Source organism: Carlito syrichta, unplaced genomic scaffold (assembly GCF_000164805.1).
Source record: "Carlito syrichta isolate Samal-C Ts95f unplaced genomic scaffold, Tarsius_syrichta-2.0.1 Scaffold309002, whole genome shotgun sequence".
Taxonomy (NCBI): domain Eukaryota; kingdom Metazoa; phylum Chordata; class Mammalia; order Primates; family Tarsiidae; genus Carlito; species Carlito syrichta.
The window spans coordinates 95,166-112,682 of record NW_007253098.1 but is presented as its reverse complement, the minus strand read 5'-3'; the positions used below and the strand labels follow the sequence as shown (position 1 = coordinate 112,682).

General features: G+C 45.3%; 1 protein-coding gene across 2 annotated transcripts in view; it reads right to left on the bottom strand.

Moving 5' to 3' along the window:
* Nucleotides 1-17,299, bottom strand: part of TMED3 (transmembrane p24 trafficking protein 3) — a 25,395-nt gene extending 8,096 nt beyond the window's left edge. The window contains exons 1-3 of one of the 2 annotated variants that reach the window (XM_021716830.1): nucleotides 16,985-17,299; nucleotides 14,473-14,721; nucleotides 7,000-7,241 (exon numbers count right to left, since the gene is read on the bottom strand). In XM_021716830.1, the coding sequence (XP_021572505.1) occupies nucleotides 7,005-7,241; nucleotides 14,473-14,721; nucleotides 16,985-17,152 (654 nt within the window). In that variant the 5' untranslated portion in view covers nucleotides 17,153-17,299 and the 3' untranslated portion in view covers nucleotides 7,000-7,004. Of the gene's footprint in view, nucleotides 1-6,368; nucleotides 7,242-14,472; nucleotides 14,722-16,984 lie in introns of those variants that run through there. The other variant, XM_008066552.2, reaches the window with a different exon arrangement.
* Between the last annotated feature and the right edge of the window lie 218 nt (nucleotides 17,300-17,517).

Here is a 17,517-nt window from a genome sequence, read left to right as displayed (position 1 = left end):
CAAAAAAAAAAAAAAAAAAAAAGAAAAGAAAAGTATTTTACAACAAAATATGTTTCCCTAACATATTTTAAATTAACCCTGCAAAGCCATGTTTAGTGGGCAAATATTTATGTCTATACAGAATCTCCATTCACATAGCCAGATCTTTGCCCTTCCAAACCTTCCCAGATCCAGGAAGCATTAACTAAGAGTCTGACATCTTTAAAGTCCAAGTAAGAGAGATTTGCCACCCATTCTCTCTGAAACCCACTACTTAAAACCTTCATCTGCATATCAAGAACCCTGTCTTTCTCAGCCCCTCCTTATCTTAACTAAGCAATACTTCTACTGATTTCAAATCCTTCAAACAGAGATTAATTCTTCCTATCAATTGCCAATCAGAATATCTTTCAATCTACCTTTAGATCTACCTTCCCTAATACCTCTTAATCTACCTTCCTATCAATTGTCAATCAGAATATCTTTTTATCTATCTTTTAATCTTTCCTTCTATGATGTGCAACCCAAACCCCTGCCCCATCCTGAAGATGTCCTGCCTTGGTGTTGGAGGAGGAATTGGGGGGGAATGAATGTAAACCTCACATGTATTGATTTCTATTTTGCCTGTAACTCCTGTCTTCCTAAAAATGTGTAATGTCAAGCTGTAATTAAACCATTTGGGGCACATGTTCTCAGGATCTCTTGGGACGATGCCACAGGCCTAGGTCACTCATATTTGGCTTAGAATAAACCTTTTAAAGTATTTTACAGAGTTTGACATTTTTCGTCAACAATACCAAAAAACAAATGTTTAGAGGGATATATATTCTCCAGTTTCTTAGTGCTAAGGTGAGCGCATAATACGTTGACCAAATTGGTTTCAATTCAAACCATACTTGAAGGAGAAGCTACCTGATTACAGCACTATTTTACTTAATGTGAAAATGTTTTATGGTCTCTGGGGGCTCTTTCCTACTAAATCTAGTTCTCACAATAGTTTTAAACAAAGGGCATGTGAGCCTCAGTAGCCAGTCTATATTGAACAAAGGCAGCTGAGCCATAACTGTTTTCTACTCACTACTGAAAGCTGAAAATAGACCAACAAGAAATGCAAACAGTCTTATCAAATTCTTGAAAAATTTCTCTGGGAAGTGACAGAAAGTGCAAAAGTAGTTATTGGCAAAGAAGTCATATCTAAAGACTATTTTCTCCTGTGGTCAAATATTGCACTGAGAAACACAAACCTGCAGGAGGAAAATAGCATAAAACTGTTTTCGCATCAACAGAATTATAATGACTCAGTAGTTTCAAGGGCATAAAAAGGTTTACAACCTAGAGTTACATTAAGAGAAAGATGGTTGCTTTCCACAGAACCCAAAAGTTCCAACTTGCAGGGTGTGGAGTAAATGTAGAACATGCACCCAGCTACTTCTCCCCTGCTGATAATTGTCTTCCAACTGAGAGGATGGCCCCTGACCAGGGCCACTTGTGTCTGGTAGAAATGCCCTTGAAGACACGCATATCTGAGAACTCAAGACAGCTTCCAAGAGAAAACATCTTTGTTTCTTCTTCTTGGGACATGCTTGCTCCCTTTCCCACGTTGGGGGTATGTAATCTCTCCCCACATCTGTTGGGATACAGAAACCTTATACAACCAGCCATCCAAGTTTCCCTCCTGTAAGTAATAATAAACCCTTACCTTTACCAACCTGCCCTCTGCGTGATTTCTTCAAAATAGGTAAACATTATGCAAGTACCCTGTCTGGTTTAGGGTTGCCATGATACAGCAGGCTGGTGGTGAGCAAGGAGTTAACGACAGCCTAGTCTGTCATTGCCACCAAAGCTAGAAAGACAGGTTCTCCCCAAACTTGCTCCAAAACCTGTCATTCCACTGTGTTAGATTTTGCTTGCATGTGAGTATGGCCAAAAGTGTTCTATCAGCACTCTTATAATTTTGCCTAAATAAATGTCACAGGAGAATGGTCTCCCCAGTAGATCTGCTCCAGGTGAAGCTGTAGCCCCAATGCACTCTGGCTGTTGGCTCTCCAAAAATGACTGTCTTAGAATATGTGGAGTTTAAAGACTGTCCCACTGTAACCAGGCAGTCAGAATAGAAAGTGCAAGAGTAGGAGTTATGAACATGTCAAAGCACAGAGGACACAAAGATGGAATACTGGGCAGTCAAGAACCATTCATTCTGGTGCAGGCTGGGAATTAAAGTGGCCGTGAATTTTACCTCAGTCATGGTTTTCCCTAAGGCCAGAGAGAACATGAACCTGAAACTTTGGAAATGACAAAATTAAATTGCTAGGATTTATGTTCCATATCATGCAATATTAAAGCCCAGAATACCACATCATAAATACTAGATCAGACTTCTTTTGTTTAGAATCTCACCCAACTGTATTCCAGGAGAGAGATATTAATCCATGGGAAATTGCAAACTCATCTCTAGGAGTCACCCTGGGCCTCTTAAAGCTCAGTGATAAGTGAGAATGGGCCTGCAGGTTTTGACTTGTCCGAGAAGTTGCCTACCTTGCCCCAGCAGACTGGCCACACCTCGCGGAAGGTAACATCTTCTTGATCACAATAAACTATTGAACTATTGCTGTCCATATCTAGGCATAAATAAGGGTTGTCCTTAAGTTTGTTGTGTCTTAGAGGGAGGAAGATTCTGGTAAAATAACAGCTTGAATGTACTCCAACTTCCCTACATTCTGATTTCGAACCCATCCATTTAACTAAGCTGAAGAGCTTTTGCATTGGTTAGTCTGGCCTTACAACGCCTGAGGGCTCTGCCCACAGATGTAGAGAATTGTCTCTTTCTGAGCTTGATGAACAATTCTGTGTGTTGCTTTATGTGTTCTCAAACTGTTATTCAACTGCATCCATCGATGGTGGTGGTATCTACCTGCTCTTTCTCTCCTTTCATTAGTTCTTTTAACATTAGCATATAATGTTTCTGTTTGGTACAATAATTTGTCTTGCCTTCTATTTTGTCAGATCCTATCACTATTATCTCACTTTTCATTTAGTTGGTGTTTTCCTGGAAAGTCTTTTTTCATCCTTTTATTTTTAATATTTGTGTGCTTTTTAAAGTATGTTCCTTTAGAAAACATTACTGAATCTTACATTTTTATTTCATTTGAGTCTTTGCCTTTTAATTGGTAGTGTCTGTTAGAAATATATATGTGTATACATATTTGATTTCCCATTTTCATTTACCGCACTGCCGTTTTTCAATTTTTCATTGAATAGATCAAGTTTTCTTTTACTAATTCCAAAATTATTTCTTCTAATCTTGCTCTTATGGTGACTTCCCTTTACTATGGTTCAAATGCATATTTACTTGCCCCTGTTGACTTTCTAAACTCATCAAGATCAATAGATTTTCCCAAATGAGACAAGAACTTTAATGCATCTTCATGACCTTTGGACAACCCACCCTACCAGCAACTATGTTTTCTTCACATAGCACATCCTTCTAGGTTGCTGATTCCAGCCCAGCTCAATGTCTTTGAGCTATTATACAACCCTGTATAAATGTGTCTGTTTTTTGAATTATCTTTTGCATCATTATGACATCTGGCTGGTTCTCTCATTAATTAATGAGTAAAATACAATCCCTAGCATTTGTTCATTTTATATCTGTATTAGATTTATGATTTATCCTTTTTTTTTTTAGAAAATTATCTTTATCAAAGAAAATATCCCCTCCCCCCTCGGGGTCATTCTGTAGAGGGTGTCCTGCCTAGGCCGCGAATATTAAAACACTTTCACACCATACAGTCATTCTACTGCCAGACGGCTGCATTTCCAAGAGCTCAGAATCAGTACTACATGCCAATTCTTGGTCTTTGGAGTCAAGGCTAGTTTGCCTGTCCAGATTCACAATTACTTATGGGAGAGTATGACTCTGTCTTGAAATCTATGATATAGAGCAAACCATACTTCATTAGACAAATTTTTAAAATATATCTTTTTTTTTTTTTTTTTTAGTTGGAGTCTCACTCTGTCGCCCAGACTGAAGTGGAGTGGCTGCTCCCGGCCATTGCAGCCTCAACCTGCTGGGCTCCGGCGATCCTTCCGCCTCAGCCTTCCAAGTAGCTGGAATTACAGGCATGCACTACCACACCCGGCTGATTTTTTGATTTATTGTAGAGATGAGGTCTTGCTGCCCAGGCGGGTCTCGAACCCAAAGGCGCGGGATTACAGGCTGAGCCACCGAGCCCGGCTAAAATATATCTGTCTCTTAATAATCCAGAACCTTAGTAAGAGTCAGAGGTCTTATCTCTTTTTGCTGGGGCATTCTCAATTTTCTATGCAAGATAGACATGTCTCCAAACTCCACCCATCAGTAGCATCCAGATCTCAAGTTCAAATGGATCTTACTGCGAATAGGGTGAATCCTAATTCTGCTCACCAATGATGCATAAAGCCCAAAGTCCCTACCCAATAAAAATACTCCCTTATTTTACAGATGAGGAAATTAAGGTTTAGAGAAGTTCAGTACCTTGCCCAAAATGACACAATTAGCACACAGTAGACCCAGATTCAAATCCGGAAGAGTCAGACCCAACCCAGTTCTCTAACTCAAATGCCAATGCAAAACACCCTCTTCCACCAAGGTGCCCAGATGTCAAGGGAAGAAAGTCTCCCCAGGGGATCTGGTTGCAAACCAAAGCAGCATCTTCTCTTTTTCTTGTGTATCTTCTAAGAGAACTTGAAAAACCATGAAGTTTCATACATTTATAAATTGACATCTAAAATTTTTCACCATGAATTTAAATAGTTAAAATGGAGGTCATCTCTGGCATATATTAAACATTAATTTTTTTAAAGTCACATCACTATTTTAACATCACTATTAGTTTCCAATGGATTCTAATTATCAGAATGACTTGATACCATCATCACCCATAAATTAATGCTCAGAACTTTCCATCTTTCCTTTTCCTCCTTAAATTCACACTTCCACTTTGCTTTTCTTATAGAACTGTTCTTTTCATGTTTGAAACTGTTTTATTGAGCACCCTATAGTATGTCCCCATAACAAAGTCTTAGATTTTAACTTTTGTTTCATATAGTTGTAACTATAAAGCTCTAAGTGTTAAAAAAAAATTTCTTCTGGATTATTTATCACAACTCTTATTAGTACATAATTGATCAAAACACAAGCATTTAATAAATAGTAAGTATAAAAAGCAAACTTTATTGCCAACATTATCTCTTAATATGAGCAGGGTGGGGTTTTTGTTCTTACAAGGAATATAAGTGTTTACAGATATATTTACAGATATGTCTGCCCCGAAGTAAACTCATCAAGAAATCTGAACTCCTGAGGTGTCTGGCAGGTGTTAATAATGCATTGTAGAAAAGGAAGCAAAGGAACCCCTTTAAGAAGATACCTCCTAAGCCTTACTTACTTAGTGCATAAAACAGGTGTCACTTCCAATCTCTTATTTTTCGTTTTTGAAGGTTGGAAAGATCTTGTTCTCATTAAAAAGTGGAGGACACATGAGGAGCTTTGGGAAAACTCCTTTCTCAGCGATTAAGAAACACTAAATCCAGGCTGGTGGGTCCCTCAGAGGGCGGGTGAGGGGAGGACAGTTAGGGAGCATCTAGGACCTATGGGTAGTTCCACTGCTTCATCTAGGTGGTGGGTACCTGGGATTTTTGTGTATTTCACTCTATGCTGGATATATTTCCTAAGTAATCTTTTATATATACTCAGTATATGATTTTAAAATAAGAGAGGGAAAAGAAATAGCATCAGAAACATACAAAATGCAAGAACTATTCATCATTCAATCAAGCTAAGTAAGTAAGCCTTATGGGATATCTTCGAAAAGAGGTTCCTTTGCTCCCCTTCCTACAATGATTAACACCTGCCAGACAGCTCAGGAGTTCAGATTTCTTGATAGGCTTCGTTTAGGGCAGACATCCCATCTTGCCTCAAGACCTATGACACAGACACTTGACCAGTACACACTGATTTCTCACTAGTGGGCAAGGAGGACAAATGAGGCAGTGCCATCATGAACAGAGTGGCTCGGGGAGATGTCACTGAATATGTAACATTTGGTAGAAAGGAAATGATGAAATAGGTCCTACAAACATTAGGGAGAGGGTGTTCTCATTGACAAAAAAGCATTTACAAAGACCCATTGCATGGCCTGGTGTGGGACAGGACCAGCAGGGAGATTTCCTACCTCACTGTCTTCCTCACCTTGAAGGAATCATTACCTGCCCTGTGTACACACCTCTGTGCACACAGCACCTAAGCACTTCCCTAGGCTAGCTCTACCACACTCCATTGTTTATGTACACACTCATGCTCCTCATTAAGCTGTGATCTCCTGTAGCGCAAAGAAATAAAGCCACAAGTCTCCAGGGTGTTCCACTTGCTTTTTATTAGCCATAGTTCTGTCTCCTGGGAAACACTCCACTCACCAAGGCACCCAGGCACCATTCCGGCCCTGCTTGCTTGGCTGACACCAGTTCTCACCTGGGGTGGGCAGATCTGCAATGTTGCTTCAGGGCCTGGTTTTCACAGGTGCAGAGAGCCCCATGGGAGGAAAAGCCAGAACTGCGAGCCCCTGTGTTCCGCACAAGGACAGGACGCACAAGCCAAGTGACCCCATGCATCACCGAGTAAAGGCAAGGCCCTGAGCTGCCCAGTGATCTGAGCACTCGGGGTTCCTCCTATCAGCCCGGCCTCTGGATTGCTGTCTGCCCACCTCCCACAGTGGCCAGTACCCAGCCTGACTGTAAACATGTTTTCAGTATTGCACACAGAACGCAGTTGGATACCTTCATGTTACTGGGCTCTAGGCTTCAGCTACTGGGGTGCAAGGACCAAGCATCAGTGTGGAAGGCAAGGGACCGCCATACCAGCACCCACCCTGTGCACTCCTCTATGCAGCTCCACCCAACCCTGAACTGCACCCCTAGCCCAGCAGCCTGTGACCTAGCAGAGCTGCTCCACCCTGGGGTGTGCAGGGCCCCGGGGCAGGACACCTGGGCTAGGAGTGGACCGCCCTGCTGATGGGCCGTTTTTCTGTGAAGAAGCTTTTCAGCAGCAGCAACTGGCTGAAGCTGACCACAAAGAGGGCGATCGTCTCGCCGATAGACCAGTAAGAGACCCGGCTGTTCAGGTCTTCCGCTCGGGCCCGGTCCTGGGCCTCCCGGAGCCGGTAATGCGTCTGGGAGTCAATCACTGTCTTCAGAGCCTCATGAATCGTCACACAGGCGGACTCCATCTGGGCAAGAAGAGAAAAGCATCACATTGCTAGTCTGAGTCTAGAAGAGTGGGATACAGCAGACAGCAAATGTTGTCTACAACATCCTGGGAAACAGCTACTGACTGCCAACCATGTCTCTGTGCTAAGGGTTTTATTTGATTTATCTAATCCTCACCATAAGCCTAACTGAGGCTCACAGAGGTTAAGGAACTTGCCTAGGGTCAGACAGTTAGTAAGTGACACAAAGAAATAAAGGCATAAGTCTCTATTTTGACTCATCTGTCCTGGTCCTGAGCCTATTATCAAGCACTGCCCTGTGTTCTCTTATCTAATCCTCACAATACTCCTAAGATGCATGGCTTATGATCCTCACTATTAAGGAGGGCTGACTGACTACTTATCCCACATATAGATGAGGAAATTGAGGCTCGAAGAGGCTACATGAATTGCCCAAGGCCACACAGTAGAATGTGAACCAAACCACAATTGTGATGCACTCTAAATCCGCTGCTCATTCTATTATGTAATTGCTGCCTATAGTTTTACATATAAACACAAATACATGAAGACATGCATGTCTCATGTATACACAAACACATACAAAGACACAGAGATGTATAAACATGCACACATATGCACAATATGTTCATATGTAATACACACTGTTTCACAGCTTTCTTTACCTGCTAAAGCATTCAGTGTGATAGGCAGAATTCTGTAAATGCATCCTAACACCTCCACCAAGATTCCCTGCCCTAATCGTAGGAACCTGTGAATATGATGAGCTGTCATTCCTGTGACTACCTCATGTTATAGGACACATTTGACCTTAGCATCAGGAGATTATTCAGTGGCCTGAAATAACTGCATGAGCCCTTAAAAGCAGGGAGCTTTCAACAGATGGTTGCAGAATTCAGACAGATTTGAAACATGAGAGAAATTCAAAGCACCACACTGGCTTTGAAGGTGGAGGTGCCACCTGCCAGCACCAGAAAAAGACCTCCAGAGGCTGAGGACACAACAGTCAGCAATGAAATGGGAACCTCAGTCCTACAACCTCAAGGAACTGAATTCCACCAACAACCTGAATGAACGTGGAAGCAGACACTTCCCCAGAGTTTCCAGGAAGAGCCGAACCTGGCTAACCATCTCAATATCAGCCTTTTGAGACCCAGACCAGAGGCCGACATACAGAACACAAAACTGTGAGGTAATAAATGGAGATTATATTAAGCTGCTAAGTCTTGGTAATTTGTTACTGAGCAATAGACAGCTAATACATTATGCCTGTGGGAGAATGTGAGTTCTTACTCAGATCAGCCTCTAAAACACCAGTGTACCTAGAACATTCTATCCCAACAGTAAGTTCTCAGGCTCGAGAAATTCATAAAGTATGCACACTTGCTTTCGTTTCCAAATTCCAAAGGCAAACTATTTAAAAGAGATATTAGAAGCTAGAAAAGACTGAAATCACATATGACTTCCCTCCCCAAGAACCCTCGTTTTTCTCTCAAGTTGAACCATTTCTAGAAAGTAAACAGAAAACTATGGCCAAAAAATGGTGCTGCCATTACTTGCCTCATTGGGTATTCTAGGAGCTCAACTAGACCGTGTAAGGAAGAACAAAAGTGTCCCTGCAGCTTCTGCACTTAGGGGGCAGCAGCTTCCATCTGTCAGGCAACTGGTCTACCCCCCAGGTTATGGGTTTCCTCTACATATGATAGCTGATTCTCTTATCTGGATCCATGGGCAAGAAGCGGTGAAATGTCACATAGATAGAAAGGTGACATGGTCACTGTGTATCATATGGAACTGGTGGAGTTGGATTGGGTACCAGCTCAAGGAACAGAATCCAGTGGAGAACAAGTCTGTGCTTCAATGTGTTCCCAAAGGGTACCTTTGTCCTGCATTCCCAGTGACATCCTGTATGCCCTGTTATATTGGGCTACAGACCATCTCCTCTTGGCACTGGGCTTCTCCACCTCCTCAAGTTTGTTAGGCAGGCTATCCCTACAGATGTTTGATATTGAAAAAGGGACACACAATCCTGAGAAGGGCTCCTAACATCAAGAAGTTGACTCCAAAAGGGACTTCCAAGTGCCAACTGGCTTCAAATGCCAACTACCCAAAGAGAAGGCTCAGGTGCAGACCTGCAATGTTAGGGGGCAATGGTGGTGCTCGTGGGGTTGCTCCTTTCTTGGGGATGCTTCCAAAGCTCACTAAAACATGCCTGCAGTCCTGAAGATGGACTAGGAGACTAAACTGGGAAGGAACTAGGAACGAGGTCACAATGTGAAGCCAAGCTTAACCTATATAAGCCCGTGCCAAAATGACTCATGATATGGCATTTCTAGAAGTCTCCCCTGTGCTCCCTGCCAGATACTACCTATAACCTCAGACTTGGGAAGGCAAATTATTAGTTCCATACTGACATCTCCCTTGTGATCCCTGGAAGATCACAACTAGAGATGGGGCTTGGGGACTCAGGAGAGACTACAAGAATTTCAAATCATGCTGAGTTTTCTTTCATAGCTCAAATTTCCACTAATTCATTCATTCAAACATTTATTCAATGCCCAATTGTCTTCTAGGTGCTATGCTAGACCCAGAGAATTGAGAATCAGAGCCAGACATAGTACTGGGTCTCAGAAAGTTCACAACTTGAAGGGGAAAAAAAATCACTCAACTGTAATGTAATGTGAAAAGAGTCGACAACAGACTCTTTCTCACCGAGAAAGTTGTTCATCCTGCCAGAGGAGACAGAGGACTAGCCACAGCATGTGACAAGTTGAGTCTTGACAAGAGGTGGGATGTCACCAGGCTGAGGATAAGAAGGCATTCCAGGTGGCAGAAGTGTGGATACAGAACTGTGCAGGGCCCAGCCTAGGATCGGGAACTGATGTGGTGGAGGGGTTGCATGGGGAAGAAGTTCTGAGGAGGCAGAACACATTAAGGGGCCTCTCAGGTCAAGATTTATCATGTTGCTCTGTGCGCAGAAGACTGGCGAGATTAGAAGCCTACTTGAAAAGAATCCATCTCTGTTAGCCATGATGGAGAAAGAGTTGGATGGAAACCAGCCTAGAGGCAGGAAAACCACTCAGATTGCTGCAGTTCTGCTTGCAAGAGAAGTTGAAGTTAAGGAGAGTGGATCTGATAGAGTTTGGGGCACTGCAGTCACAAGACTTGATAACAAAGTAGATCACTCTTGAACTCAGTGGGAGGGGCAGAAATACACACACATGTGTATATGTATGTATGTCATGGTTGCAGGTTATATATGTGCAAATGTGTATGGCACACACATACAATGCACAAACATACACACATACATATATATACACATACAACATACATACATACATACATATATATATACACATTTTATATAAATAAATCCAGGGAGACTTTGTTTTTAAATACTAGGAAAGGGTTCATTTAGCTTTCCAGGCTAGAATTCCATTCTCCATGTTTATTTCTGTCGCAAGCTCAATCAAAAATTCCAAGTGTGCATCAGACTCATTCGACTGGGAGTTCCTTGGACCCTGGCCCTGGCCTGAGAATTCGCAGCATTGGTCAGCATCTCCAGCCTCCTACCAGGGTCCAAAATCACTGGAGAGGAAGGAGGGAGGGAAGAGGCAGAGAAAGGGGGAGGACACAGAAATCACAGGAGTAGACACCCCAGACATAGGACAAGTCAGACATCCATGTAGGGCATCACTTTAAAGGCCTGGATCAGGTGACACCAGTCAGAACCGGCACTAGTATTGCAGGAAGAGGATCCAGTGGCTTTTGAATTAAAAGTTTCAGATCAGAAGATCAGATCAGTGACAGGGAAGGGGCCATTTCCCAGAGGGTAATGGAGGGTGGTATTCTACAGTTTTCTTGTCACCTAACCTGCAGACACCTTTAGGACCTGGCACAGGCCCCACAAGAGATCCCAGAGCAATACATTAAGAATCACAGACTCACAGATACAAGAATCACAGGTAAACTCACCCTACCCTTACCATAACAACACACCATTTCTCTATCCACGGAGATCTCCTGTTAGTGCTAGTCTCAAAGAAATCTCTTCAGTCCATTACCACAAAATTTCAGTTGGGCAACCCCTCCAGCCTGCTTCCCACCCAGCAGAAAACCAGCAGAACCCTATGCTTCAGAGTCCCTTTTCCCAGGGCCATGGGTCCCAGCTCTCCTGCTATGTGACCTTCCATCCTGCTAAGACCATTAGTCCTGGAGCCTCACTGGGATTATGGTCACTGCTCCATCACAACAGTTGGTCTCTGAGACACCCTGACCCATGCCCCTTCCAGCACCACCCCATGACTCCATTCCCAAGCTGACATTCACCCCATCTCTACCACCTGCTGATGCTGAGGTCTTTAGTCTGTAAATCCCTCTAGCCCTCACATCATCAGGCCTCCACTGACAGAAGTACCTAGACTTCAAATTCTTCAATAACTCAGAGGCAGGGAAGCAGAGCATGGTCGGGAAAACCTTTATTCCTTCCTAGACCACCACTGGGGTTGCCCTGACTCTTGACCTCCATCAGAAAGCTTCAGCCTCCACCAGGGTCTGCCCAGACTCTTAGGAAGTCGGAGCACTTCAAGCTTGGCTTCCCCTGTTTTCCTGGCCCATGTGCTCTCCTAGGAGCCAGTTTTCTTGAACTCATGCCTGAGACAAGTCCCTCTGGGCTGAATACCTGGCCTGGGTCCTGGTCACTATGAATCCTATTCTTTCATTCTAGTATATATTTTGATGTCAGAAAACAGAGCTTCTGGCCCGCCACAGTGCTGCAAGAAGTGTAGTGAGGGACATAAGACAGGAGCTGCTAAAAGGGCATCCAAATCAAACAAGATAAAAAGTGCCAATGAGAAGAGCTCCAAGTTATACCTCATATATTTCACCTGTTCTCTTTACCCAGGAGCCCAAACCTCTGGGCAACCTCCCACACTTTCACTTTTTTTTTTTTTTTTTTGAGTTGCAGTCTCACTCTGTTGCCCAGACAGGAGTGCAGTGACCGCTCCCGGCCACCGCAGCCTCGACCTGCTGGGCTCCGGCAATCCTTCCATCTCAGCCTTCCGAGTAGCCGGAATTACAGGCATGCGCTACCATGCCCGGCTGATTTTTTGATTTATTGTAGAGATGAGGTCTCGCTGCCCAGGTGGGTCTCGAACCCGCAGGCTCAGGCAATCCACTCACCTCAGCCTCCCAAAGGCGTGGGATTACAGGCTGAGCCACTGAGCCCGGCTCACAATTTCACTTTTAAGCTGCAGCTCTCCCAGAGAAATCACGAAGTAGATGTCCCAGAAGCCTTCCTGACCTGAGAAATCACAGAAGTAGATGTCCCAGAAGCCTTCCTGACTCACCTGGAAAAATTTGCTGGTGCCTCCCCTAGACCCTTGGTCCTTCAATCACAGTTCTGACCATAGCGTTCCACGGCTAATTTTACCACAGGGGTGAATTCCCTGCAGGGCTCCTGACACCAGGGACAGCACCATCCACTCTCATCCTTCCCTGCAGGCACAGCGTATAGACTGAGTGAATGTTGACCATAGGTGAGCTACAGCTCTCAAGGCAGGCACAGATGGTTCAAGACAGAGGGGTCAGAGTACAGAAATGAAAGGAAGTACCTCTTTGGAGGCTGAGCAGGAGCAAAGAAGAGGTTCTGAGACATAAGAGAAGGGAAGCATACATTACTCTTCGACAAATTCAAACTCTACTGCTCAAGCTCCAGGAAAGTTCTCTATTGACCTAATCAACTGAGCCTTTTCTCTAACAATTTGTTTCCTACTGGTTAAAGAAGGAAGTCCTTTAGCTCAGCTCTGTAGACTTACATAATCTTCTACTTAGAGGCTGTTTCATCAGTGGCCAACTGAACTCTCAAGAGTATCGGTTGCAAAAGACCTCACACAAATACACACGCTTGGCTGATCTTCTAACAGCAGTCACATTGCCAAGCTCAAACCCAGCACTGTCTTGTGGAACTTTCAATGCATGACCAATAGCCACCTGTGACTGTTGAGTACTTGAAGTATTGCCATAGTGCAAATGAGGTTAATGTTTAACTGCAATTAACTAAAATAGTGAAATGTAGATGGTGGCTACTGTATTGGACAATGCAACTCTAACTTCCAACTGCTTAGGGAAGGTGGAAGACTAGGCAAATAAACGCGTAGAAATTCATGACTGCACCCAAAGTCACAGAGGTCCAAAGCATAGGACCACCTTGGAGAGCAACCCAAAAGGTAATATGCCTCTTTGAAGACTCAAGAAGACTCTCTGACCTTGGTCTGGAACAAGTGCAGTCATCAACGATTGTTCCTGTCTTACAGGTTTTCCTGGGCCCTGACGCTCAGTCATTTGACAAATATTTGGTGAGTTCCTTTCTGTGCCACACCTCATGCACTGGAGCACTGAGGATACAAAAGTAAAGCATCCAGGGTCCTAGCCCTCAGAAAGGGAAGGAGGAGCTTAAATAGCAGAAGGGAAGATGCATGAAGGATGCTGGATCAGATAAAATTTAACCTTGAGAGTCATGTGTGACAGAGATGACTATCTGTCCTCCAAAAATGTCATGGTTTCTCTTCCACAGCATGGAGTTGTTGCCAAGAGGTAAGGTCTGCCATCCCGATTTGCCAATGGGACATGAGCTGAGGTGAGATGTGTGACTACTGGACCCAGGCTTGTAAGAAGCAAGTGGGTCTTCTCCTTCTCTCCTTCTTTTGGTGGCTAGAGACAGAGAACTCCAAAGCCCTAAAAGAAGGCAGAAAGATGACAAGAAAGAAAGAGTCTGAATCCCTGAGTCACATCATGGGGGAAAGCTTCCCACCAACCTTCTCTACATTATTAAAAGTGAGGATAAATTTCTATTGTATTAAGCCAGTGGTATGTGGAGTGCATCTGTTAGGACACCTCGTGTTACCTTAACTAATACACCACACAAAGGAAGATTTTGGTCTTCATATTACAGACACATCACATAAGCAGAGAGGTACATGACAGCGGTATTTCGAAAGTGGTAGTGTGTGAGAGACAGAATGAGAATGAAGGAGCAGAGGAATGTACTGCAGGAATCTGGTTAGTGAACAGAAAGGAAGATGGGAAGGACAACAGTGTCCTTTAGGAAAGAGACTTCCCAACTGGGAGCTGAAAGGACGATGACTCAGCCCAGGAGCTGAGACAGAGATGAAAAGGAGGAAAATGCTAGGGAGGTCCAGCAGGCATGTCAATGTTACTGTCCACTCACCTGGGTGAGAGCTGTGACCCTGTTCCCCATGTCTGGGAGAATGGGGGGCTCATCGCCCACTTGAAAGTCAAAGTAGACGGTCTTGTGAGAGAAGGTGGAAAACTCATTACTGAAGCAAAACTGATAGACGCCCTTGACCTCAGCCCGGTGTGTGAAGCTGTCATACTGCTTCTTGGTTTCCCTGTAGATGGTATTTCCCAGGGGGTCCTCCACATAGCAGTCAACATCATAGTGGCCTCCAGTGATGACCTGACAACCAGAAAAAGTTTGCTGTTATCAGAGGGACAACCACCACTTACCATTTGCCAACCAGGCACTGTGATCAAACTCTACAAACATTTCTGTTGTTTATTCCTCACAACCTTCTAAGGCAGATGTTATGCTATTTCTCATTTTACTGTGGCTGAATGAGGTTAAGTAAATTTGCCCTAGTCACACCACTTGAAAGTGATTTGAATCCATGTCTGCCTGACTCCAAATGTCTTGCTCTGCAGGAGTACAATGAGCCTAATCCTTCCATTGTATAAGAGAGAAAACTGAGGCTCCAAGGTTAAGAAAACTGCCTAAGACTATACAAGAGAAAGTAGTGAAGCTGAGATTTAGCCTGAGGGCTGTTGGCTCCAGTGTTCAAGTATGTTACCATGGTCTATTCTGCAGCATGAATGAACATACCCCAGGTTAACTGCTCTTGGTGGGATGGGGCTACAAGGCTTTCAGAAACCAGGAGCAAGATGGAGGGAGATTTGCCCTAGAAACTGTATGAGGCAACTAGATGCCACTGCTTCTTTATCTTACCACAAGATATGGAGCAAGTCACTTCCTTAGGGTACTGCCACTCATTAGCCCTGTCCTTTACTCTCTGAGGATGTGTCTTCATCTAGAAAGTAGTAATACCTACCTTATAAGGTTGAGGTGAGGATTCAATGAGGTATCACATCTCAAGTGTCTGGCACAGTGTCGGACACAGAGCAAGTGCCCAACAAGTGCCAGTCAACTACTGGACAATCCTCAGACTGCAAACTGGCCTCCTGGGAGTGACAGTGGAGAGGTGAAGTCTGATATGAGGCCACCCTGGAGCACGAACAGATAGAACACACGCTGCACCTACTGCCTCTCCCTCCAATAAGAGACAGGATCCCGAGCAAGTGTCATTCTTGGTTTGCTGGGTGGATCTAGAAACTGCTAATAATATTTACTGACTGAATGGAAGGAGAAAAATATAGATTGAAGCAGTCATAGAATCAGTGAGAAGTGGAAGAGTCCTCAGGAATCACTTAGTTCCAACTCTCCTTGTAAACGTAAGAAAAGTAAGACCCACATACAGCAAAGTCACACAGTAGTCAATGGCTATAACCAAAGTCCATCAAGGACACAGTCAACAGCCTCCCTCTGCTTCCAAACTTAAAATATTCTCTTTTTCAGATAAAGCTAACTAGAGCTGTTCAGCAAATTTTGCATAAAGCAGAGAGTGTCCTGTTGCTGGGGACGTTTAAACCCAGGCTAGACACCCCTTAACAGGAGATTATTGCCCTGGCAGTGACCAGATGACATCTCAGGCCCCTCAAGCCACACGATTATCATGTTTTGGTCACTGCACCTAAAAACCTGTCCACGATTTGCATGCTATCCACACAGATGTGAAAGTGGAGAAACAGTGACTGAGACTATCACACATGAAGTGGTCTCCAAGCACAAGTACCCTTTCAGTGGCCTTATTCCCAGAGAAGCTGATCTAACAGCTTGCCCCAGGTTCTGCTGCCCGTGCCACCTCATTTCTGGATTGCCTGCCAGCATGTGTCCACAAGCAGATGGCTGTCTGAGTCTGATGCCACTAGGTACTTCCAACCCTAGCTCTGCTCACTAAACCTTAGGGGCAGACCCCTCACCCAAGACCTACTCCCGGCAACTCTAAGCCACAGGATCTCTTAAAGAAGACGTGAGCTGAGCGTTTCTGAGCCATATGGCAAGGGCCAAAGCTGGCAGCCACACCACTACTCCTTGTAAACAATGCCTGGACTCAAAGGCTGTGCTGCGCCCTCCTTTCCAAAGCACCCATCCTCACCGCTGCTGCGCTCACCCCGAATCCAACTTTAAACGCTGGAGGGGGCGGAGGAATCAAACTATGAACCCACTTCCTCTCGCTGCCATTTTTCAGTACTTGCAGGGACAAAGCGCTCCAGGAGACTTGGGGACAGACTGAGAGCCCGTGTCCAGCCGATGCAGCGTTCGTTAGAGTCCCTGTGGCCTGAGGAGGTCTCTGTCCCCGGCCATCCCCATCCTGGGCGCGCACCTGCAGGAATGACCACCTCTCGGGCCAGCTGGGCCCGTCCTGGGGAGCTCTGACTGAGTCAAACGTTCCTCCTCCCGGGAAAGGCAATTCATCTCAGCAACTGATGCCCACTCCCTGCAGCCTCTGTGGCTAATTCGCGTCCCTCTGGTCAGGGGCGCGCCAGTGCCCAAGTGAGACCCAGAAGGGAGAAGGAGAAGAGCGCGCGGCCGGGTCCAGCCTCACCTGGTAATCCAGGGAGAACTTCACGCCCTGCGCCAGCTCCTCGTGGAAACATTGCTTGGCGTTGTCCGGCAGCTCGAAGGTGAGCTCGGCGCCCCGGAGCCGCTCGGCCCGCAGCAGCAGAAGCAGCAGGAGCAGCGCGCAGGCGGAGCGCGGGGCCGAGCTGCCCATGGTGCTCTCGGTCCAGTCCGGAGAGGTGCGGCTCGCCCCTAGCGGGCTGAGGCGGCGGCTGAGAAGACCCGGGAGGACCTGCCCGGAGAGACGTGGCGCGAGCGGGAGCTGCGCTTCCGGGAGGGCGAGCGGCTCAGTGCGCAGGCGCGCGCTTCGGGCGGGGAGTCCGGGCCCCCTTCTGCTCACTGCGCGTGCGCGCCGGCCTGGCGGAGACAGCAGCGTACCCGCTGCCGGTTCGGCCCTTGTCGAAGGGTGGACCCCGTCCACAGCGTGCCTCTTCGAGAAACTTACTCTCTCTGTGTTCTTCTGCACCCCCGGGACCCGCAGGGCGGAGCATCCCCCTGGGATCTGCCCAGGTCCGCACG